The 24,745-nt window shown below is 41.1% G+C and overlaps 1 protein-coding gene across 1 annotated transcript in view; it reads right to left on the bottom strand.

Moving 5' to 3' along the window:
• Positions 1-24,745, bottom strand: part of trio (trio Rho guanine nucleotide exchange factor) — a 251,658-nt gene that overhangs the window by 11,380 nt on the left and 215,533 nt on the right. Inside the window, exons 32-36 of the mRNA XM_071587214.1 lie at positions 4,376-4,472; positions 3,670-3,829; positions 2,907-3,320; positions 2,215-2,298; positions 79-557 (exon numbers count right to left, since the gene is read on the bottom strand). Of these exons, the coding sequence (XP_071443315.1) occupies positions 79-557; positions 2,215-2,298; positions 2,907-3,320; positions 3,670-3,829; positions 4,376-4,472 (1,234 nt within the window). The remainder of the gene's footprint in view (positions 1-78; positions 558-2,214; positions 2,299-2,906; positions 3,321-3,669; positions 3,830-4,375; positions 4,473-24,745) is intronic.

Here is a 24,745-nt window from a genome sequence, read left to right on the forward strand (position 1 = left end):
CACAATAATTGTCCTTCTAAGAAAAGGGTTATATCCTTACATAACTCAATTATAATCAAAAATAAATTTTCAACTCACTCTCTGTGCCATTCATAGATTGCTTCAATGTTGCCAAACACCATCATATCCTTGCCACCCCGCAGATCATCTGGCATTGGGATTTCACAGTTCGAGTCCCTCATGAGAGCCACATAACCTTCCACCACTAGCCTCAAATCCCTCACGTAGTCCCTCTCTGTCTCCACCAATTCCCGCATCACAAATTCACGTCTCCGGAGAGCTTCTGTTTTCCCCTTGGTCCCTTCAGCCACGCCACTGTCTTCCTCATCCTCTGTGTCCCCACCTTTCATTACCCCACTGTCCACCACACTTCCAACACCCTCTTCACAACCCTCACCACCAATCTGCTTCCCAACATCCTCACTCCCCTTGCCCTCAGCTCCATCCAAGGTTAAAGGGCTGTTTGGAAGACCTGATGACATTGGCGTTCCCTCCAATGAGTCATTGCCCTGTTGTGAGAGTAAACTTCTTCCAGAACGCTGCTCTGAATGCTGCTCCTGTTCAGTGAATGAAAGAAAAGGAACACTCGTTGAGTCTCTCAAATGTACATCCAACTGGTATCATTAAAGATAATGAGTGAGTCTAGATTATAAAGTGTAATACTTCAATTTGTTAACATGTTTCCCAAACTCAAATGGCATTTACTTTATTAAATCACAAATGTTGACATGCAGTGCCTCATAAATATCTCATGCTACATTGGCTCATGGTGCATTACAGCATTGGCTGAATGAAATGATAAAATAATATTTGAGAATGGCAACCAAAGCAGTTTACTATACTTTGACTTAAAATGTCACGAACCATGAAGGCAGTTGTACAATCTAAAATCTGCACTTAAATAATATGATTTGCACAGTTCACTCTTCTCTTTACAACTTGTGTCTATAGTGGCAAAAATGGGTCACCCACATTTTAAATTCAAACGCTTGTTTAAATGATCAAAAGTAGAAAACATTATGGAAACAGTTAATGTCATTTAAGGTTCCACTTAAAAACTACACTACTGTTCTAATATTTATTTAAAAGGGATTATAGAAAAAAAAGCATAAACTCAACCATATAAGCAGGTAAGGGATCAAAACTACATAATTATTGCAAAAATAATCAAATGGCACAAATGAAGACAACCAACCACAGGAGACATAATAAGCTACAGAAAACATTTAGTGCAAGGATGTGGAATATTATGGATTGAACTGTTAATGATAATGTGTAAAAAAAAAATCTTCCGTTAGTTACACCCAAAGGATTATGGAAAAAGTCTATGCAAGGAAAACTTTTACCATAAATGTTTCCAATATTAAATGAGGGCATGAAACGAAGTCTCAATACCCTTACGAAAAAGACTCAAGAGTGAGCCATGATCTCTTTAAGAGCTAAGTACTTTTATAGAACTTTATTTTCCAAATATATTTTATCAAAATTGGAGGATGATGATATTTAGTGATAGTATTTATTTGAAAGCAAACGAATTCGGGAAAAAGGATGGACAAAAAGATTTCCAGTCATGACTTGCATGAAACTTGTTGATTAAAATAATGATTGTTGATAACTATACTTGATAAAGAGACATGGTGAAGTACATGAAACTAATTTGGAAGATATGTCATCATATCTACAAACACTCATTTACTTTAGTCAAAAACAAAAGTAATCAATGTTGACAAGAAGATATGTGAAGCATTAGAAAATTAATCATGAGTATACAAGCACATAAGTCTTGTGCAACTTATCCCCGTTTTCCATTGACTATGACCCATTTAGCATGAAAATAGAATTTGATTAATAATAATCATCATTATATCAGCAAGACGTATGAAAATAATGAAGTACATTGACACCCCAAAAAACTTACAAGAGTGAAGGTAAAGGAAAAATATACTATAACATAATGAGAAATTATGTATTTACCACAACTTACAAAAATGAATAAAAATAATAATTTATACTACTGAACCTTTCACACTCAGCAGAAATGCATACAAACATGTTACTTTTTACTCAACAAACAACAGTGATAGTCAAACAATTAAGCACATGCCTGCTCAAATGCCTGAAAAAGATGTGCTCTTCAAAAATAAAAAAAAATATATATATGCACCATAACCTTCATACAAATTACATCTACATCACATATGATACAAGACACACCATTCGCTCTTTGACGATTTGTTCAATTTCCGCCAAATCAGCAGTCGCTCCCCCTTCCAGTACTTTGAGGGAGAGTCGGGATGACTGGAAAAAAGATAAGGCCACGCAACTGGCTACTAAGGGCAACAAATATTTGGAATAACTAGAGCTAAATAACAGTTTAGCGAGAGACAACATACAATATGTATATGATTTGAACCTATTTCTAATCTAGTTTATAACATTTTGACATGTATTTAAGCATCAGAAAATATAATCAAGGGATAATTTAACAGCGATTCCACACACAGCACAGTTAAAGCAAACAAACAAATATTTTACTGACAACATTTCATCTAAAAACATCAAAGTAAACTTGTACAGGTTGTTTCAAATTCTTTTCAATTAATAGCTAACATTCATAAATAAAGCATCCAACTTATTTGACAAGTGTTTCAAGAACAATGGGACTTAATGTCAGGGTATCACAAAACTTGTGCAAACTTTCTAAGCACGATTTTATTTACATGATACACAGAACACTAATTTTATAATAAATTCTTCAGCTAATTAAACTCATGTTGGGAAAGGAATACATTATTAGATAGTACCACCCCAATTAAGGTGCACAACCAGAAACTTAAACTTTCTGCTGTGGTTCTAAATTAAATGAAATTTAGGGAATGGCCAATCATGCAGAGAAATAAACTCACCCTTTTTCCAAGAGGTGCATCTTCACCAGGTGTGGCATCTATGCCAGAATTCACCGACATTCCTCGAGGCACTGCTGTATCTCCTGCTGCTGTTGTAGCCCCACTGACATCCTCTACTCCAGAGGCTGACTCTCCTCCAGAACCAGCAGCTGCTGCTGCAGCTGCAGCGACTGCTGCAGCAGTGGCCACAAGTACTGGCTCAGCAATTGGTTCCATTGGAGGAGGCAACTCAACTTCGTCTTCTGCCTCCTCTGCACCACTTGCCTGTTCTGGCCTTGAGGCAGGTACTTCAGGGCTCGTTGGGGAGAGCGGGCCATCCGGAACTCCCTGGAGATTGCATGCAGAGGCTGCCACCACTTCCCCTTCAACAAATGGTTGAGCAGGTATTGATACTTTTTGGCCTGGAGCTGGAAGCTACAAAATAGGAAAAAAAAATAATATGCAATTGTGCATGTAAACAGATTTCGGTAGTGGCTGCCTTGAGGTAGCTAACATTTTCGTTAAAGATAAAAGCAATACATTTTTAATGGAGTAAATCTAATGTAGCAGCTACCACCTTTTATCAGTTATGCATATATAATGTAGTAGAAAATACAAACAAGTATTCTTTGAATGAGATCTAATGCATACCTTCACACACACACAGCACTGACAGCAAAAATATGGTCAATGAATCCAATTCATCTTTGGTTAATGCTCAAAAGTTGTTTTGTAAAATATATGCTGCAGAAAAATGATACAATAAAAAGTTTTAAAGCCATACCTTGAACCTCTTCTCTGTGCTCTTCTTAGATGAATTTCGAGCACCGGGCTCATTCGACAATGCTGACGTTGGAACGACTGGTGGGGGAGTACCAACAGATCCACTCTTTTCTAATTTCCCTTGACTAAACTTTCTCAGAGGTGGAGGGAGCCATTTGGACCTTGAAATACAGAAGGAAACATCAAATGACATATAAATTTATACAGAAAGAAAAACGGTTAACTAAAAGTCATGCAGGTGCATTTGTTCATAATTGTAATTCATTTTTTCTAATGTTTTCCTGTGACCAAATAAACACAAATAATAGTGCAGTTGATGTTTAGAATAAATACTACGAGTAGAAAAGATGAAAAAATAGACACTCTGACAAATGGAGGAATATTTCATGGCCATTAGAATCTGGTATATACACCATGAAAAATGTAGGGGATGATGCAGGTACAGGTAGCTGTAGCTATCTGTAACTAGAAACATGCACTGTTCAGTAATGTGCTGTAGAATAGAACTGTACTGATTCATGTGCCCGAATTGTTCTTAATAGAAATTATAATCTACGTCAATAATTTTTTTATGTCTCTCTTTTATGCTTCCTAAGTTACAGGTAAAAGTTGGCTACAGTTTGAAAAGAGGTGAGTTTTTGGGAAAATACTGTAAGTTAGTTCATTGTTTCAAATATTTACTCCATAATACGAATGAGGCAACTTACTTAAATACTCTCCGTTTGTTAACTGGAGAACTCGTGTTTGCTGTGGTTACTGCACTCCCAGCACTGATATTTGCAACATCTCCGGAACTAGCTGGCTCTGTAAATGATAAATAAAGTATATATTAAATATCAACATAATTCTTATTTTACCTTGAATTTTAAATCCAGAAATCCTGTATTTATTTGTCTATAGCACCCAAATAGATATTAGTCACTCCATATTCATTGAAATAATACTCGGAAATTGCATTTTTCATTTACCAACAGGAAGCAACATATATTTATTATTATTATTGGTAATCTACCAGTTAAGGTAGGTTTTGGATAAACACAGGCTACACAATAGTACAATGATGATTCCCTTGCCTCTCCCACAAAACACAACCTGACACCCAGCACCACATTGAACGACTCTGCAATTCAGGAAACTTCCTTCATTCTGTTGAACATACCTATCCTAATCCTGCCCCTACCTCATTTACCTAATGTTCTTCCCTCTATCAGTCTTCAACACTACAGCTAAAAAAATACTCTGCATCCATTTTTCCTTTCTCCTTTGTGCGAGTATTTCTTCCAATAATAGTCTCTCCTTCCCCAATATTAGAAAGTAACAAATTATAATTGAAATTTCTACAGCATGTGATGAAACATTTAAGTGCTACATATGCTCAATTACACTTGAACCTAATTTCCCACCAAATCACTGTTACTAGAGATTTAAATCCCTTTCTCACACATCGTATTGCTTCCTCTTTAAAAAAATTCTCAATCTATATATTTGACACTATGAACCTGCAGACACTATAATATAGAGTTGAAATAACTGGAAAATCAAGGACCTTTCTTAAATATTATAACAGCTCAAATTCTAGGAAAATAGCCCATTCAAAGAGTTTAATCTAGCACAAGGATGACCTTAGGAATGATTGAATAGTGGATTTGAGAAAAGTTCTTTCATTAATGAAAAGAAGACTGCCTCTTTGCCTAAAATTTGAACGATTAATCGATCTTTTTTATTCACTGAGTGGAAAGCTTTATTACAAAAGATATTGTAAATGAATAGGGAATCAATGTATCTAATACAGAAAAAATGTTAATTATTGCTGCTACCTATCTAGTCACTAAAAATAACTATTAGATCGTCATATAGGGCTTTGTTGGCCGATTGTTATCATTTCATTCATATTTGGAGCGAGCGAAAATCGTTAATTAATGAAAATAGCCAGGTTGAAATGTCCGAAGCTGGATAAGCCTCATTTTTGCACAAAATTAGGGGGGATTTCCAGGCCGATCTATTAGGTATATCTGGGAAGTCTATCACCGGCGTTTCGAGTCAGATTCTCAATGCAGACTGGTATCGACGTCGTCTTCCGCGACCAACAGCAACGATTCACGATATACCTCCACGCAAATGAAAAAATGGGGACAAGTTCTCAAGTTTGCGAAGTTTGACTGCCCCTTTTCAACATCTCGCCACTGAAATTTACGGTAGACCATTCCATTATCAAATTCATCGAGAACTCAACACATCACTAAGAAACATGCAGAGAGCTTAACAGGCTATTTTGCCTTGCTGTACGAGAGAATGTTGGCAGAGGTGAAACCCTTTTCAGGGATGAATTGGAAAGATGAAGAAGGAAATAGTCACTCGCCGTAAATCAAAACTAAAATAAAAAAATCTACGACTCACCTTATAAAAACATTCAAACCTTCCCAGGTTTACAAATATTTTATTGTGCTTATATTCCCCGGTTTATGAACATTTTCGTGGCACACTTAGCTAGCAAAGGAAAGTTAAATTTAAAATTGATTCTTGTACTCCTATTGATTTGGCGCTGTAGTAAGTAACGTGCACATTAGCGACCCCCAAAGTAAAAAAGTAGCTCATCTGAACAATGCCAATGCTGCTAGAGCCGCAATGATGCTCCACTTTACACGGTTGAAGTATCACTGCAGTAGGGTGTGTTAATGCTCGGGTCGAGAATGTTTATCTACGAAAGGAGAGCCCTCTTGAAACACGTGATAGTAACGCCACTTGGGACCAATTTGAGAAATAACGCAGTGAAAAATGGAATTTCCGCTTTAGATAAAACACGCTCATGACTACACATCTCCTTTTATGGAACTTACTAATTCGTCATGGTAAAAATTATAAAGAGGATATTGTCTGACAGACAACCACATGCTCGCTATCTAATCATGGATTTGGATTAAAAATCCTGGCTAATGTAATTGTTAGAAGTTCCAAGAGAATAGTCTCCAGAGAATAAATTCCCAGCTAAAAATCACGAGAAAAAGTTTTAATTATTACGATGTCAAATGTATTTATCAGAATAATTTTGCATGGAATAAAATATAGGGTCACCAAGTATCCATTATTCTGAACATTGGTTTCTCCCATACCTTAAACTGTGAAACGCCGTCTTTCATTCAAAAGTACCTGTATTTATGCCAGAGATTTGGAGCTGAGATGAAGAATTTGAAAAGTGATTCATTGAAAATTAAATCTATCCATCCCTAAGAGAAACAACAAATTCATACATTTTAAAAAAAATCTCAACGGACACACACACATGCGTGCTGAACCTACGCATTCTGCTTCAGGTGCAGCACGTATGTGTGGATAAGCGAAAATGTACCTTATACACGTATCTTAGAGATGAGTTCTAGTTTTACAGAAGTTCCTGCAGGTGCTACCACAAAAACTTTATTTGTTAACACATTCCTTAACTAAGTTGTAATTTCATTGCAAATATAAGCGATAGTTCTAATTTTCTTCGAATCGATGAAATTTGGGCAACCGGTACGACTTTTTCAGTGCTCCGATAAGTGACGTTAAGTAACAGGCAACAGTTGAATTAAAAAAAAAAACGAATGAGACCCATAGGAAGGTTCATCTTCAGTTACAGGACGACGAAAGGAAGTAGCAGTACTTATTAAACCAAGTTTCCTGCCTTTAGGTCAATATTCTTACTCGAGAAATAGAAATGGTATCGCTTGTTTTAAGTACTCAGACAGCTCTAGTCATAGTATGGCACCACACTTAAACATTATCGTTAACATTTATTTACCAAGCATGACGTACATAAAAGATAAACTCCCAGAAGCTGCAACCGATACATAAGCCTACAACCACGTAAGTTTAAAGCTTTACGGCTGAGTCGAGTCTTTTAACACCCTGAGGAATTTTTTGGGTCAAATTTTGGGAGCACCCTCAAAAATGGGCATAATCAATGTTCGACCATTCACCCACTTCCTAATCAACTGACTCAAGGCCACGCGATTGATTACAATACAAAATTTACGAAAAGATAATTTTTAACATGGCATTGGAGCATCCAATTTCTGGTAGTAATAAGTTCCCTCCTTATCTAGCATACATAGTATCGTTTAGATTCCATATTCGAGGTGTGGCAATTAATTAAACGGGCTGGTGCCACAAAACATTTTATTGATCACAAATTAAATTAGAAAGTTTATCGCCTTCAATGTAGTCTCCTTGCCGATCCCCCACATCACTTCCGAATTTACGAATTTTCCATAGTTCAAAGCAGTAATGGGAGTCCACTTCTGTCAGCTTGTTGAGAACTTCCGTCGCTTTAGCTTTCACCCCTTCCAAACTGTCAAATATTGTCCCCTCAAGCTCCGATTTTACCTTAGGAAATCAAAAAAGTCACAGGGGGACACATCGGGCGAGTACGGAGGTTGGTCCAACACGGCGATGTCGTATTTAGCAAAGAACGCCTTCTCAGAGAAGCTAGAATGGGTTAGTGCATTGTCTTGGTGAAGAATCCAGGAATTGCTCTTCTACACTGAAGGTCTTCGTGTTCTCACTCATTAAGGGCAGTAGGAACCTCGAAGCAATAATATTAATTAACTGTCTGATCTTCGGGAACCCAGTGAACATCGACAATTCCACGATCGTCAAAGAAGCAATCATCCTTTTTTGACTTTTGATTCGATCATTTTTGCCTCTTTTGCCGTGGTGAGTTTTGGCTAATCCAATGACTCGATTTGAACTTTGTTTCAAGGTCATAGGTAAAAAAAAAGACCACGATTCGCAAGTAATCACTCTTTCCAACAATTATGGATAATTATCAATGCTGTTTAAAAGGTCAGCACAAACGTCAATTCTTGATTCCTTTTGCCCTGGAGTGAGAAGTTTTGGCATCATTTTTGCGCAAGCTTTGTGCATGTTGAACGATTCACAAAAAAATTGACGGACACTTTCTTTGTTAATTCCTGAGATTCCAGCAAGTGTTTGAACACTCATACGACGTTTTCACCTATCAATTTACCAATATTCTGGATTTTGTCATCCGCTTTTGACGCTGAGGGTCGCCCAGGGCATGGATCGTCTTCGGTCGTTTCACGTCCCTCCTAAAACGTTTAAACCACTCCAAAACTTGCATGCGCGATAAACATTCACTTATGTACACTTCCTTTAAAATGACATGAGTTTCTGTAGCAGTTTTACCAGGTTTCCCAAGATACTTGAGGTTAACTCGTTGCTCCATCTAGACACTTCGTATTTTTTTTTTGACGGGATGCTAGCGCAAGGACTTGAAAAAGTGATTGCTACAGCGAGCGCGTCGCGGAAGGTTTGGGTTTTACGTTGCTCAGTTTCGCTGTAACAATACTGCGCGAAGTAAAACCGTGCCCATCGAGCTCAGGGTAGGGGAAGTACCAACACGTCCGACGGCACTAGGGGGGAAAGTTGTTTTGGACCAAGGGTAGTCTGGTGTGTAATCATACCCTGCCACACACACCAGCGTTGGATGGCAGGTTAATAAAAAAAACGAAAACTATATATTGTATTACGATTTTACTTCCGTAATGAAATGGGTGAGTCACTATATTCGACTCATTAGGTAATACAATTAAAACTAATAAGATATACTGATTTTAACATCCTCAATTCCCACAATTTGAATAACATTACTCAGTAAATTTCTCTTTTAATATTTCAGAGAAGACGCGACTTTGGAACTTCGTCCCCGAGGGTGTACGAAATTGGTGACTCATATGAGTCAGACTTCATTAACTTATCTCGTTTTCAAGAACTTGCGGGAGCGCTCATACGCAGGAAATAGGGGCAAATGTAACAGGACATCCGGAAAGCTACAAAAATGGAATTGTGACAGAAAGATTACCAGGGTAGATTCCGTTTTTGGAGACAAAAGAGACTTGGGGGATGGAATGAAAGAGCTTCAAAGTCCTTTCATACAACATGAATTAGCATTTTGGTTTACCTCCTCAGAATTAGGGAATGATGGAAACATGAAAGGAAATTCGGTAGAGGGTGTCATTAATAAGGCTCTAAATATATCAATCCCATAACAATTGCCTTCTAAGTAATCCTTCTTGCGGCTGCGGAGGAATAATACTTTGACAAGTTAACTCCGACAATTATTAATCGTGAAAATAACTAACAGGTTTATGCCTGATGCGTAAAAAGCAAAACCTGTCAGAATAAAGTACATTCATTCAATTTAAAAAACTGGGTTGCGAACTCATACCTCTGCATCATCGGACTGGGCGGAAAAATGATCAAGATTGGGTCGAGAGCTCAGCGGCATGATTTAGTGGACGTGTGAAGGCGTTGGGGTGTTATCTTCTCTTCGCATGATGAATGAACGACAACTGGGGAGAGGGAGGCCAAGAAAATAATTTCTCTTTCGGATGGCTAACAATTGGGTCTACGCGCACGGCGCAGAGGCGGGAATCCGCATTGTACAGGGGGGAGGGTGTATTCTGACGGATCGCACACCGGGGGATCTAGGTCGGGCGTCTCATCGCGCGCTGAAGTCGGCGTGGGAAGAGCGGCCGGGGAGAGAGAGAAGGGAAGGAAAAGAAGATTTTGGGAGAAAAATGTAGGGAGAGGACTGAGGAAGAACGGAGATGACGAAAAAATATACGAAAGAGACGAATGAATGAATGCATGATGAAAGATTGGTATGACGACTCACGAAGCGGGTACTGCCTGCCTATTTTCTGTTGCGTCCTCCGATGGGTAAAAAAAAGTAATTAGCTGGTGGGGCACAGGTACCAGTCAGACGAGCAGCGTGACGAGCGGCGACAAACAACCTTTTTGCTTACATCCGCATGCCGCAAATACGCAGATTTAACTATCCGAGTGAAGTTGTATGAAGTAATGTCGGGTGTGAGGCTGCATGCGTGCTAGCATATCCACATTTGCGGGATTTTATATTTTTTTATAATACTATCGCACGGAGGGAAGCAACCATTCACCCTGCAGGGGAAGACCCGGTCGCTTTCAGCAATTGGGGATTTCTGGGAAAATTGCCTTGGCTGCTGAGACCGATTAAGGAAAAACACTTGGAAGAATTTAGACAACCTTATCACAGAACAACTTTGGAGCCGATAACATGAACAAGCACACTGATATGGCTTCTGTCAATAGGTGTGATAGAGTTCAAAATCCTTGGGACACTTGTGAGAAATATCCACGAAGGTGAGCAAACAGCTCCGAAGATGAGCGGTATAGGTGTAGTGATCTGCCTCGGGGTTGCAATCAATGTGCGAAGTTACATAGGGAGCATAACCTGCTATATAAGGTTCAATTTGTTAAAACCTAGAAGTAATGCAGTGCAAGTGTTTTGGCTGCATTCCAACTACTACCCTAACATCATAAACAGAGTTACGAGACTTGTATGGCCCAAATATGGAAATATTCTAGAAGCGGGAAAGGAGACAGTTGATCGAGGTGATGGTCAGTTAAGGCGAGCCTTAGTCGACTTGAATGCCAAAATTGCAAAGGAGCAACATGACACAAATTTATACCATAATTCGTTTCTTCACGTAGGATTAAAATTTTAACATCCCAGGTCCAACAGAAGTTCCAAGACGAGTGCAAAATCTGATATCACGATGATACCTACGATGAACCTCCACCACAGATTTTATCACCGAGCTTCGAACTGATGTTTTAATAATTGAAGATTAAATGCGAAGTTTCTGAGGAAATGTCGCCTTATCGCTAGCAGTCTTCCGAAGAAGCGGATGGCGTCATAACAGTAAACGATTTCTTATTACGGGCAGACGTGGTGACACCACTAAACCATCTGTAACCATAACTTTGACTCTTCTCTGCTGGGAAAAGTTTCCTGCCCGACGGTCCTACCCGGCATTCATAATTATTTCGACCAGGGAAATACCATTGACAACATTTTTTTACTGCTGAATGCATGCTAGAAACAAATAAATTTGTACGACGGATACCAAAAGCACTAAACATCAGGAAATAACTTGTGATAAGTGAAGGGTGATTTTAAAATTATCAAATTTCACTTCAGCATGTTAATTAACTTCATTTCATCGTTTAAGTTTTTCCGTCTAATCGTTTTAAGAAGGATACGTATGTGCACTATTTTCGAATGCTGCTTACAAAAAATCTGTGGATACCCAGGCACGTTTAATATTTGAATTATTAAACAGCAGTTTGAAAAATAACAAGCATTCGTAACAGTGAAACGAGAATTAATGCGCAAATAAGATTTTGCTCGAAGGTAAAATATTCTAACATTTTTGAATAGCTAAAATGTAAATCAAAATCTAAGTGGAAGGTTAAGACCACACGAATGTGAATTCAGAGAATGGAATAGTGAAATATGGTTAATCGACACAGATGGTGATTCTGAGAGAACTTCCCGACCTTGAGAAATGAACCGAGTGCAAATCGTCCGTGAGGTGGTGGGAGTTCGCATCCCAATCGTGTCATGGGCACACAGCGAGTAGTCATAGTCAGGGCCCGGCAGTGGTGTGTCCTCCTCTCCCCATCCAAGATGACGAAAAATCCAGAAGGGGTAACGAGGGATAAATACGCAAGAAGCTGAGAAGTGGACGAAATTGGAGGAATTGCAATGAAAATCAGACGAATAAGAGCTACTCCTTGAGCGTAGGCCGCCGTGAAACTGATGCAAACACCCTCAGGGTCAACCGGTAAGGTTTATAGGGGAAGAAGACCCCGATTCCCTTTCGCGCGCTCCGCCTACCACTCAAATGAAAGAGATAAAATTTTTATTGAAACTAACGTCTTTACCTTTTCCAAAATGAACAAAAAACATAGCGAAGTCGAATGTGGGACGTATAATGCACGATGTGAGATGAATCACTGCGAGGCGCGTTGACTCATGGGAATGATGCATCGACCACCGATGGGTGTCATGGCAGCTGTGTGATTTTCTCGTCAACGCCTACCGTGTACTACGCAGGACATTGTTTACCAGTTAGATGCTTCAATATCCTGTCAAAAATCGTCGATAAATTGGATGATAAGTGCATCCCAAGGCCAAATACGATAATTATGAAAAACCAGCAAGACGACTACTGAATTAGAGTGAGTGATGACGAGGTTGATTTATCACCGCCGAAGTTGTTCAACCGTCTGGTATATGACAATATCAGCATTCTTTGACCAGTTAACGATGTTGATCAAGTAGCCGTTATGTTGCGTCAGTTGTTCAGTCGTCGTCGTCTTCTTCGGTTTCTTGAGTTCTCCGCATAACTATTTTTTGCTGCTCGAGTGCAACTATGTTACTCCGAGAGAAACAAGCCTCCCAGAAATTATTATTCCGGTAAGAAAACACACTAACATAGCATTTCTATGGGGCAAACGACTGTGAATCCTGAATTAAATTCGGATTGGGGGAATAAGGAAAAATCGCATGCATCAAACTCTGTACGAATACGTACGGATTGGAAAATACACAATGTGAATATTGTGTTTTTTTTGGGATGCAACACTTAAAGAGCTTCTAAAAGACGAATTCGCGAGAAAATACGGACATTTTCATAGTTTCCACTGTGCGACGAGGAAATCCAACGTTTACATGACACGGGAATAAGTTAAAACGGAAAAGATTGGGATTTCAGCCGTTTTAATTATTTCATTTCAAGATTTGAAATAATTAAACACACGAGAAATTATTCATGCCAATACAGGATAAAAATAGAGAAGTAAAAACAATTTAAGCATTTTTTCCTTATGCGAGACGCATTGAAGAAGCAAGCAATTGGCACGTAATTAAATTTGAAGGGGGATCGAGATGGTGCGGGGGCTAACGTACTGGCTTCCCACCCTGAGGGCGCGGGTTCAAATCCCGGCGGTGTTGAATATTTTTCAGAGGTATCTCGATCCCTACTTGAGGTGCTTTGTGGAGGGCACTTTGAGTGAGTACGCCGTCCGTCGGATGGGACGTTAAACTGCGGACCCCTTGGCGCCTTTCGTAAAGAGTAGGCTAATGCCGACGCCGGGTTTCTCTCCACCCTTCATCCTTTCCTGTCCATCCCCTATGGCGCAAATGACCTTAGCTGTCGGTCGCCTCCCCTCAAAACTACTACTACTTAAATTTGAAACAGCCATAGAAAGTAAAAGGGAGACAGTGATGCTCATTAACAAAACCGAGAGGAACCTGAGAAATAATCCGGCTCATACCATAAACCAGTTGATTAAACGCTACAACCGACGTGCGTAACGTGAAATTATGTATTTAAAAAATAACATTATTTATGAATCATGGTTTTTCATCATGCTACAACGAATTTTTAAGATTCGAATATCTGGGCTGAATGGAATTCGATAAACACTGTGATAATTAAAAATCATTACTTCCCAAATTCACTCAAGTTCCAATAATCGTTTTGCCAAAGCTGGTCTGTTTAGGTGTTAGTATGCAAACAACGATAAAATTGGAGGCAAGTCACCTCTAAGCTCCAGGTATCCGACGAACATTCCTGGCGAGCACACTTCTCGAGAATCCCCCAGAATACAATGAAAACTGAAGTGGCAGTTTCAAGTGGATGGATGGCTTCCCTCTTCAATCCAAAGACAACAGGCTTAGGCACTCAACGCACCTCCAGAGCACCCCTTAGCGCCCATTCCACCCAATCCGAACCCATCCATTTTTCCCGGAGTGAAAACATACAGGGATGCGATCCAAAAAAGCCTTGGCCTTGGCCCGAGGCGAGAACTTAACTCAAGCATCGAGACAAAACCCCTCGCGAGGGGTGCGAGTTTCTCCTCCCCACAAAGAGGCGAAACACTCCCGGCTCCGAGCCAAATTCCCCGTCCAGCTCATCCTTAAAATTCATCTCGGCCCTCTCCCTCCATTTCCCACTCAAACGCGAAACCGATAATCTCCCCCGTTCCCACCACCACCACCTCTCTCTCCCCTCCTCCGACCCCTGATCCTTAAATCGGTCGATCCGACTGATCAAGAGATGGAATAATCACGGCATCGAAACAATGTTCACTGGAAAAGGATTAGGGGTGACTGGAAGGGGATCAGGAGGTTTGGAAAAGCGAGAGTCAGCGAGGAAGCTATGGATTCCGCCAGCGTTATTGTGAAGCAAGGTGGGCATGATACAGGTGGCCGGGGAGGAGAGGGTCAAGGAGAAATATATTGAGGGGGCTCAACCCGCGCTGGAGAAGCACCCTCGAAAGCCTGTCTCTGGCCTAATGGGCAAATGCTTGGCTCGTCGAATAAATTTGACGCCACGGATTGCAAATTGACACAATCACAGATTGCGGGTGATCACGATGACAGATATGCAATTATTTGTGCAACCTGTAAAACGTGTACGGTACTGAAACAAAACTGCTTCTATTATAAACTGCACAGTTTGTTGAAATATTATGCAATTAACATTATGGCTTAAGTGTACAAATCAGTTTTTATGCAGGATCATTAACTAGGACAAGATTTCATTTCCGTGGACGCTGAAATCAACGAAGCTCGTGGATGAGGATATCAATCGAGACTTTTCTTATGCCGTTTTCGGTCTCCGCGCGGGGATATCGCATTTTTCAAAAATAATATCCGGAAGAAGTGAATATTTATCAACCTCCAGAAGACTGAAAGAAGTTAAGAGTCGACTTTGAAGAACGTAACTAGCAAATATATTAGGCATCTCCTTCGACGGCTTTTCCGTCACGTGAGGCTATTCTGTTGTTAAAAAGTTAGCCGGTTAAACAACACCGGCAATGCACCCTCGAGTCAATGAACGAGCTTTTCAGGTGATAAATTTTGACATGGTATAATGTGTTTCTTACAGGAGTAGTGTTTTGGTGAAATATGAATTAACTGTAGAATACAAAACAACTGATACGCATATTTACTAGAGCATATCTTGAGAATATCATCATCGTTTATAACCATTGGCCAACCACACACACGAACCTCAAATGACCAATCAACATGATTTAGACCTTTTGTGCACTTCGCAGGCCTTAAATGGGAAAATAGGAATGGTTAAAACATTGTACATTGACTATTATAACCTTGAAGGATGTACTACTTCACAATCAAGATGATAAGGATAAAGATACAGACAATCCCCATAACGCCATCTATATTTTGATAGCTAAATATATCTGGAAGGTGTGCGAAATAGGATTAAAAAGGAACACGTTATTAACTGTTTTCTCATTTGAATGAGTCGCTTTTGAGTGCAAGATAAAGTTTTAATTGACGGAAATTCGTTAAACTGTTGAATAAGTGGCAAACCTCTAAAGTTCAAGTTATTAGGCTCACCAAGTTATCTACGTGAAACAGGGCAGGAAGCATTCATTCACCCAGGAAAAATTCAATTCTCTTGACTTAATGAATCCATTGATTATGTTCTCGCCAAAAGCTTAATTCCTATCACTTATCATGCTGGCAGGTAAGGCCACATTATGAAATTGAAGGAAATATAATTGTCTAAACAATCGAAGACTAGAATAAATAATTTCCTTGCATGCAATTCCAGAAAAAAATATCAGATATGATGAACAACTGCTTAAACTGATATGACTCCGTTAAAAGTTACTGTTCCGGCATCTCCCGCAGTTTATTTGAAAACTGTTTAAACTGTTCGAAAACTCCGACATCATATTGTCTTCTAAGCTATATGATCAAAGAAAAATTGTTTTTGGCTGGAGTCCCAACTTCCTCCGCTCTACTCATCAATGACGACCTACTGGGTGATATGCTGCTGTGATCGCTCGAAATAAAACACAAAGGTCTCATATATACTGAATTTCTGAGGAGAAAACTTGTTTTCCGCAGAGAAAACTTGATACATTATACCCGTTGAAGTAGTCACCCTTACTATCCACTGTCAATAAATTTCAATGTCAAAGAGGTTTCTCAAAAAAATTAACTCCTTGTTAGATCGTCATGTAATATACATAAGTATAACCCAACCCATGCCAGAAATGGACGATACCAGATCTAAGATGGATGTAAAAACAAACGGCATGGAATCTATTGGCATGCCAAACTCTTCATCACAAGGCGGCAGGGAAGGATGTGGGCGTAGTGAACAACTCCTGGTATAGAATGGATTAAAAGGAAGGGTTCGCAATGTGGAATGTATATGAGATTGAATAGCAAGAATTTGAAACTGGTGAATATTCGTTAAAAAGGAGCGATTTTGCAATTTACAAAAGCTAATTTATAAAAGTATAATATCCATCTGGTGGGTCGCGGTAGTCCAGGGGTAGAGCGTTGGACTAATGACCGGAGGGCCCGGGTTCGATTCTTAGACAAGCCTCTCTGGGCACCTCAATCCACCCAAGCTATGTGATTTTTCGTGGCTCAGATCTTCCAGGGAAACAATAACCAGCACCGGGAAAGGATCCCCCCTTCGGGAGTGGTTCCCCCCCTAGCCTTGAGTGAATTTCACACGTCGTCGGGCTTAGTACTGGGTGAACTCTACAATCACCTACCAAACCGACCTTCGGGTTGATTACTGTGTTTATGGTTTAGTATCTATCTGTGTAATTTTGGTTGAGGTTGAAGAGACTTGGAATTTTAGATGGTTAATAGCAAGAGCTGTGGGATTAAAAATATGAGGAGAAACTGAATAGATAATTGTGGAAGAATTTAAGAACAGACACACCCTTAAACATCTCTCTTTCGCAATAGGCAACATAAAAAACCCTGATTTTAGGTTTTTTATGAGACTTAAATATAGAAAACACGGTAAAACACGGTAAAAACATCTCTGCAGCCATGGCGTAAAATGAGATCAAAAATACGAAAATACGCTTAGCAAGGCAATTAATTATTCCATGCCAAATTATAAGGGTTAAACGGTGCAGAGGCACTTGATGATTTTCCCATAAAGGGTAATGTGGAAGGGTAGATGGTCTGACATCATTTCATTCACAAGGAAATATGCGACTACGCATGAGTTTTATCTATTAGAATATAAATGAGTTTATGGCAGTACCTACGCCCGAGTGGGGATGGACTCACAGTATATTTACTAGGATATTCTCTAAACGTGAAAAAAAAGATCTATTCAAGTGGACTCGCTTGGGTACCGGTTCCGCTCTGCCGCAGGACCCGAGAAGACTGGGATCGAGGGAAAGAGAGGTGAGAGCCAAGAGGGGGTAACTTGGGCCGAGTCCGACGTGGTGTGTGCAGGTGGTGGAAGGAAGAAGCGGGGGCGAGGATCGCGAAGGAGCGGCCGAAGGGGAACGGGGTGGGCATCCTCCGGCAGTGTGTGTTTGTGCGCGAGAGAGCTAGAGGGAGGGAGAGAATGGGGGAAAGGGGGCCAAAATAGTTCCCTGCGACCTTCCCAACACCTTACTCTCAAAGTCATTCTCGCGCCACGGACTCGTCAAGCTAGTGGAGGGCTTGACGGGATATTTGGAATTGGAGTGAGGGAAGGAGGAATGAAGAGTGGGCGGGAGGGACGGAAGTTATCCCTCCCATACTCCTCTGCCCCCTCCCCCACGGGATGATGGGATATGAGGATGTGTGGTTATAATCGGGAGTGGTTCCAAAATCGGCGCCGCGGGATGCTCTTGACGACATGCGTCAGTAGCTGAGGGCCACTTCAGAGACAGACTCTCCCGCGCGGTCATTCTGAAATTGCTCCCGGAGCCGACGGCGCAGTCCGAGTAACATTCTCTCTCTCGCGACGGCCATTGGTGCCGCCGCGGCTTCTAGTCGTCAAAACGGATCGAGATTCCCGTCACCTTGCCTCCCCTCTCCTTTTTAATTCCGAAATTGGACTGCCTTGAAGGAGGCGGTGTGGAAATACAGCTGAATAGGAAGGCATTCATTCGGCGATGGTAGGTAAAAATAGTCATGAAATGGCTACGCTCGCTATAACAACAAAAAGAAGGACCGTATGAACGAATCAAAGCACTCGAGAAGTGTTTTTGGAATGGATAAAGTAGAGGGAGCCTCAGTCAGTTTAAATTTTATACACTATTTACATCCATTTAGACATAAAAATAACTACAAATTTTAAGATTACGATATACTGCGGACTTTTGGACGTTGGAATGGAAATCAAGATATTTGGCAAATCGGCCTACACATGAGTTCATGATAACTATTACTAAGGATTCTCTGATACCTATGCAAAAGGAAAAGTACCATCGCAATTAGTTTACGCGGCAAGAAATATCAGAGGGGCAATATTTAAAAAAAAACATTAAAATGAAACACAATCGAAAAAAACTTAGAGGGCCATTGCACTTAGATTTAATACGAGATCAACTCACCAAATGTTTAAAACAATTCAGTGGGAAAAAAGATCAATGGTGGTTGGAAAAATATATTCTGAGATAAGTCCGTAATTCGGAACGTGAAGAAGAATAACCCATCTGAAGAACCAAAACTGAATTATAGAAAAACGAGAATATAAACTAAACTATATCAACAAACAATAATTTAGAGTAGAAACAGTGGCTATTCATTATACATGAAACTTTCATCTAATTTTTTTCCATTATTATCAACTATTCTCGTTATGATGGTGATATCAATAATGATACTACCTTTTGATGAGTTTTAAAAACAGTACAAAAATATACTTCACCATTGATTACGAAATCAACTTTCTCCGAGGATTCTGGTAGTCCCAAATGCTAAGTTTGGAAACAGCCTGATGCTAGTGAATGGATTTAAAAAAAATCAAACATGAAAACACTATCATCTACATCACTACAACCTCAATATGCCAAACACACAACTCTTCACACAAACGAACGCAGACAGCGTTGCGTCGGTATATAAAACAACCTTCGGTCCGAAGTTCCACGAAGTTTTGATTTTCGCGACTCTTAAAAGATAAGATGGCAGCCAAAACTCCCAAAATATCCCCAGCTACTACTTCGTGGGTAAACGGAGAGGAAGGAAAGATTGTGAAGAGGGAGATGGGATGAGAGAGATGGAACATCCACGATGGATACTTCGCGGCTTATGGGAGATATACGCGTAAACAAGAGCAAAACGAATCACTCTCTTTCGCACGGACTAAAAATGGGAGTGATGAAAATGTCGTCGTATAAAAAAATGAACTCAAAACAAGCCTAGGACTACTTTCAACTCGCGGAAAAATCTTGGGCAATTTTCCGAGAGAACTTTTTTCGTCCATTAGTAAGTCAATACGACTGGTACAGAATGCCTGTAAACATAGAAAAAATGGGTGCCTATCTTAGAAAACGGAACGAAAACTATGGGTTATGATTGATATAAAATCTTGAAACAGGTTTAACCTCGTTGGGTGCCGATCACTTAAAAATAATTCGCATTATGAAATATTTTGCGCAACATTTCTATAGTATAATAACCATGAAAACAAAAATATCGAGGAGAAACCTTTGCTGACCTTGGCAAAATCTCGTCGGGATATGTTTCAAATACTTACGAGGATGAGAAATGAATGAATGATTGGAATTTTAAAATTAAATAAAAACTTGAATGTCGATTATTTGAACTGCTAAACATATTTCAAAGACAGGACTGGGGTTCACGTATTACATAAAATTACACACATTATTATGAACAAATTCGAAACCACGTTCACAATAACATATTATGTATTCTACAGTAAATCGTACGCTCATTTTTATTATTAGTTGTAGGCAGCTATGCGAACCAACTAGGTAGATACGCTAACAATTATTGAATTTGTTTCAATTTATAATTGGAGGACGGAACTTAGAACGCTAATCAATCAGATCGATATAAAGAATTAAATTTTCGCTCAGAGGGTACTCGAGAATGAAATAGGAGTATGTCTTCGTCTTTTTGGGGCAAATTCGCATAATAATCAATCTAAAACTAATAATTTAATACCTTGATCATAAAAATTAGGAGCTACCTCGTATTCCTATCTGAAAACATCATTCATAGTAATAGTTGCCTTGTTGGCGTACGCCATACCACTAGGTGTAAGTCGTTTAAAACAAGATTAAAAAACCAAGGGAGGAAATATTTAAGAATAATTTACTACGAGCCTCAAACATGTACCATCTTCAACTTGGAGTAAGTGCAGAAATTTTCCTGGCCAACACCGAATCACTCATATGGGGTAAATTCAATACCAACCGGTATCAGCAGGTAAAGAAAGAAATTACTCTTTAACGAAAGTGAAGTCAATCTAAAATGGAAATTTAATTTAATTCAATTCCATAGATGACAGCAGGACAAAAAATGATTAATATCAACGTATAAGTCTCGACGGACGACAAAGATTGATGAAAGCCTCCGCGCGCGCACACGTACACGCGGGCAACAAGAAGTATTGCAGCTGTATTATAGTCATGCATCAAACTTAATTCGTTCTCGCTTTTATCCTCACGGATGGGGAGGGGGCACAATAGATCTTGAAAATCTTTTACGTAACTCGTTTAAGTGATTTACAAATGCTGGGACGACCTTAGAACATGGACAGGGATCGACGTGGGCCGACTAGACCATTGTGCTGGAAAACGGGTGGGGGTGAGGGCTTAGATGGACCGCGGGGGACGAACGAGTCAAGGACTTGGGTATCACCTGATTTAAATGCGATTACGAGTCTCATTTTACTGCGATCCCACGGACACCGAGGAACCACGGAGCCGGCTGGTACGCTGACTCGCCTCCCGGAGTGCCGGCACCACCCCCAGAGGAATCTAACCATCACCGCGGCCGCAGTACTCCGATTGCGACACCGCGAGAGAAACGATCACACACACAAAACGCACGCAAGAGAGCAAACACAGCGGCACGAAAACAGCACGACACCTCGCCGGAGTGGCGCGGACCTTCACCAACCAACGCGGGTCGACCGACCCTCTCACTAACGAGTGATGGAGGTGGAGGAAGATTCAATTGCCAACGGGTGCACTAGGGGTTTGAATTAACTCTAGAGAATAATTAAGGGGTTACGGGGTGGTAGGAGGGGTGGAAAGTGAAGGACAGGGGAAGCGGTTTCTAAAACGAGTGGAACGGGATGCTAGGCTGGGGAGGGGAGGGGTCGAATATGAGGACGGGATGGGGTTAAAGCGATGCGTCCGGGAAAAACCTGAGTCTCCCACACCGGAAACGTATTATCAGGAGGAGCAGGACGAAGAGGTAGGAGGGAAGGCGTCTCCTCGACCGCGCTCAGCGCTCGCCACAGCAAGGGGGACTTTACTTCCTCCCAAGTGAAAAGACGAAATATTTACGCCATCTCCGGAGTGTGCTCCCAAATCTCATTTCCCTCTGTTCATCATCTCTTAAGAAAAAAACATCTCTTCGTACGTAGCCATTTTCCTTCCCACTTCCTCCCGCCATTACTCATATTTATTATTATGACAACGATTTGAGGTAATTCTTTGACATTCGCAACGATGACCATATCGCCCCTACTTATAATACTTAAACACCTGAACAGATTACTGTTAAGTTCCAAAAGAACTTATGATTGTCTTTTTTCTTTAAAGAAACATGCATTACCGTACCATATGGTAGGTAGCTCTGAACTTTTATGTGCCGTGTACATAGCAGAAATCACGAAAACCATTGTCGGGAGGTGCGTATTAAGTTTGGAATAAAATACCAAAAAATGAAATGCTACCCACCGGCTATTACCTTTATAATGAATGACCACAATATACTCTCTTGTAGTTCTACCTGGGTATTAAACTTAGAGAATGCTGAATTTTGAGTTAATTATATTACATTTCAGAATTCGTTTCTTCAACCCTAAAATGTTTCTCGGCGGTCATTTATATTTCAATCGTTTTGAATACCTCATTTTCTACCACTAATTTTTATACCACACACTTTTCCCATCCTTCACGGCTTCATTTCATTGCTCTTGGATGTTTTCCCTATTTATTTAACGAAACCTGGAACAAGATTACATAATTACTCTTCTTTTTAAGGGTTTGTCTTGTAACAATGCGTAGTTTTCTTTCTTCTTTAATCCAGGGGGATGGCGAGACTGAAAACCTGAAGTCGAAAGCACTCTGACACACGATGCGCCAAGAAATCTATTCGAGTCTCAAAGATTTTCTATTACCTTTTTTATGGGTTCATAAAAACACGAATACTCACAACCACTATTTCGAGTTTGACTCTACATTTGCCAAAACAAGGTCGGATTAAAATAAAACCAACGCACGTGACGCCGTATTTTTCGCATCGACAAAAGGGGCGTGACTGAAATTTTGAAAATATTCGTAGCCTCATTGGTAAAATACAATTTCCTACCAGACTCGCCTTCCTAGACCCTTCAAACACGGGTTACCTGTGAGGTAACGATGAACCCTGTCGTAGTAGTTACGCATCTGCACCGAGACGCTCCTCCTCCTCGTGGGCACCTTGACCGTCGGCTCTTCGTCCGAGTGCACTTCCACAGTCCTGGGCCCCACGGCCCGCGGGGACCTATCCTCCACGACGACCACTACGGCCTCTCGGGCCTCTTGGGGGACGCGGGCGTGCGGGGCTCCCACTTCTCCCCCGGAGTCCGACGTGGATGCATCCTCGTCCACCTCGTTCATATCCCGGCGGCACAACAACACTCGCGATGACACGGGGAGCACTGGTACCCTCTTGGCGGAAGCGCTCCCGGTGGCCCATCCTCCAGTCCCACCGCCCTTCTTCTCCCCATTACCCACGATCCACGCCCCTCCGGCCGCCCCAGGGAGGGACGGCGGTGGCGGCAACCCCGTGGATCCCAGCTGGACGGCGAGTCGACGGGGGAGGGAAACGCGCCTTGCGGCCTAAGTGAGCCGCACTCCTTAGAGAGCACGTCGACGGCCAACGGGCGGCGGGAGTGGGTGGAGCAGAGCGCAAGAGCGGTCACTTCTGCTGTGGGGGAAACGACGCTAGGGGGCAGCGGCGAAAATGAAGCCTTGCCCCGAGAGGTAGGGAGGGATACGAGACGGAAGGGGACGGGCGGCGTTGGCGGGATGCGGACGCGCGAAGTGGACGGAGCGCGCGCCGGATAAGGACTGACAGAGCGAGCGAGAGGGACGATGGTATGCCGAGTCCCGCTTCTGTCTCACGCGGGATGTGGGCCAGTGTCTGCAAGGGAAGAGGGAAGGGAAAAAAAATACGAAGAAAGGGAAGGGAAGTCGTGGAGACGGGTGACGACGGAGGATGGAGGGAGGGGGGATTCATTTCACCACGCCCCCCTACCTCATCCCCCAAACCACACCCGGACGGTTGTGGTGACGTCACTTCTCTTTTAGGCGCTACTTTTATGTGCGTATGCGTTCTTTGAGGTGCTCACTGCGGTCGGTTCCGCGAAAAAGTGCCGTGGAGGGTAAGAGGAGAGGAGGAAGGAACGTGCGAACGGTGCTTATCGTATGAATCAATAGAATCTTACGAGATCGCCCTCAAGGTCTCACATGTTCCCACTTCTCAAAAAGACATATCACGCAACTTAATTAAACTTTGGTTTTCAGATTAAGAATTTCTGGCGGATTCATATTTGTTTTGATTAATGGGCCACTCGGTTTTCAAAAGTACGAAGACTTTTTGAAAAATTGACTTATCTTTCCATGTGCGCGAAATAAGTAGCAGTATTTTTTCACCGGCAGGGGCGTGGTTTCGCAGTCACACGACACTATTGAGAATCATTCAAAAGAAAAAACACTCTACGAAAACAGACCTTCGGAGACCAAAATTTTACATTAGCCAGCTAATTTAAATAAATCGCAAACATGACACAATTAAACTACCGATACCAACTGGTATTTAATGCTACCATCATCATCAGAATTTTGATCCTAAGATTGGTTTATTGCAGCCCTCCATTCTTCTCTGATCAGTGTTCTCTTACCCCACGCGATAACTTCCCTGTTTTACGTACTTAATTTGTCTCATCTACCAGTCTCTTGGTAATCCTCGCAGGGTCTTCCCTCCTATTTTCCCTTTTATTATTTTTCCAACTATTCCATTGCGTCTCATGGTGTGCTCATTCCATCTAGTTCTCTTTTGCGGTGGAGTTCTCCATAGAGTCCTTAGCTCTTCTGTTCTTTCATATACTTCTTCCTTCCTCACTTTGTCAGTCCATTTAACCCGTAGTATTCAACTCCAACACCATGCTTCAAAGGCTTCTGTTGTTAGCTGTTCACTTTTCCAATGT

This window comes from Hetaerina americana, unplaced genomic scaffold (genome assembly GCF_022747635.1).
Source record: "Hetaerina americana unplaced genomic scaffold, ioHetAmer1.1.p SCAF_3, whole genome shotgun sequence".
Taxonomy (NCBI): domain Eukaryota; kingdom Metazoa; phylum Arthropoda; class Insecta; order Odonata; family Calopterygidae; genus Hetaerina; species Hetaerina americana.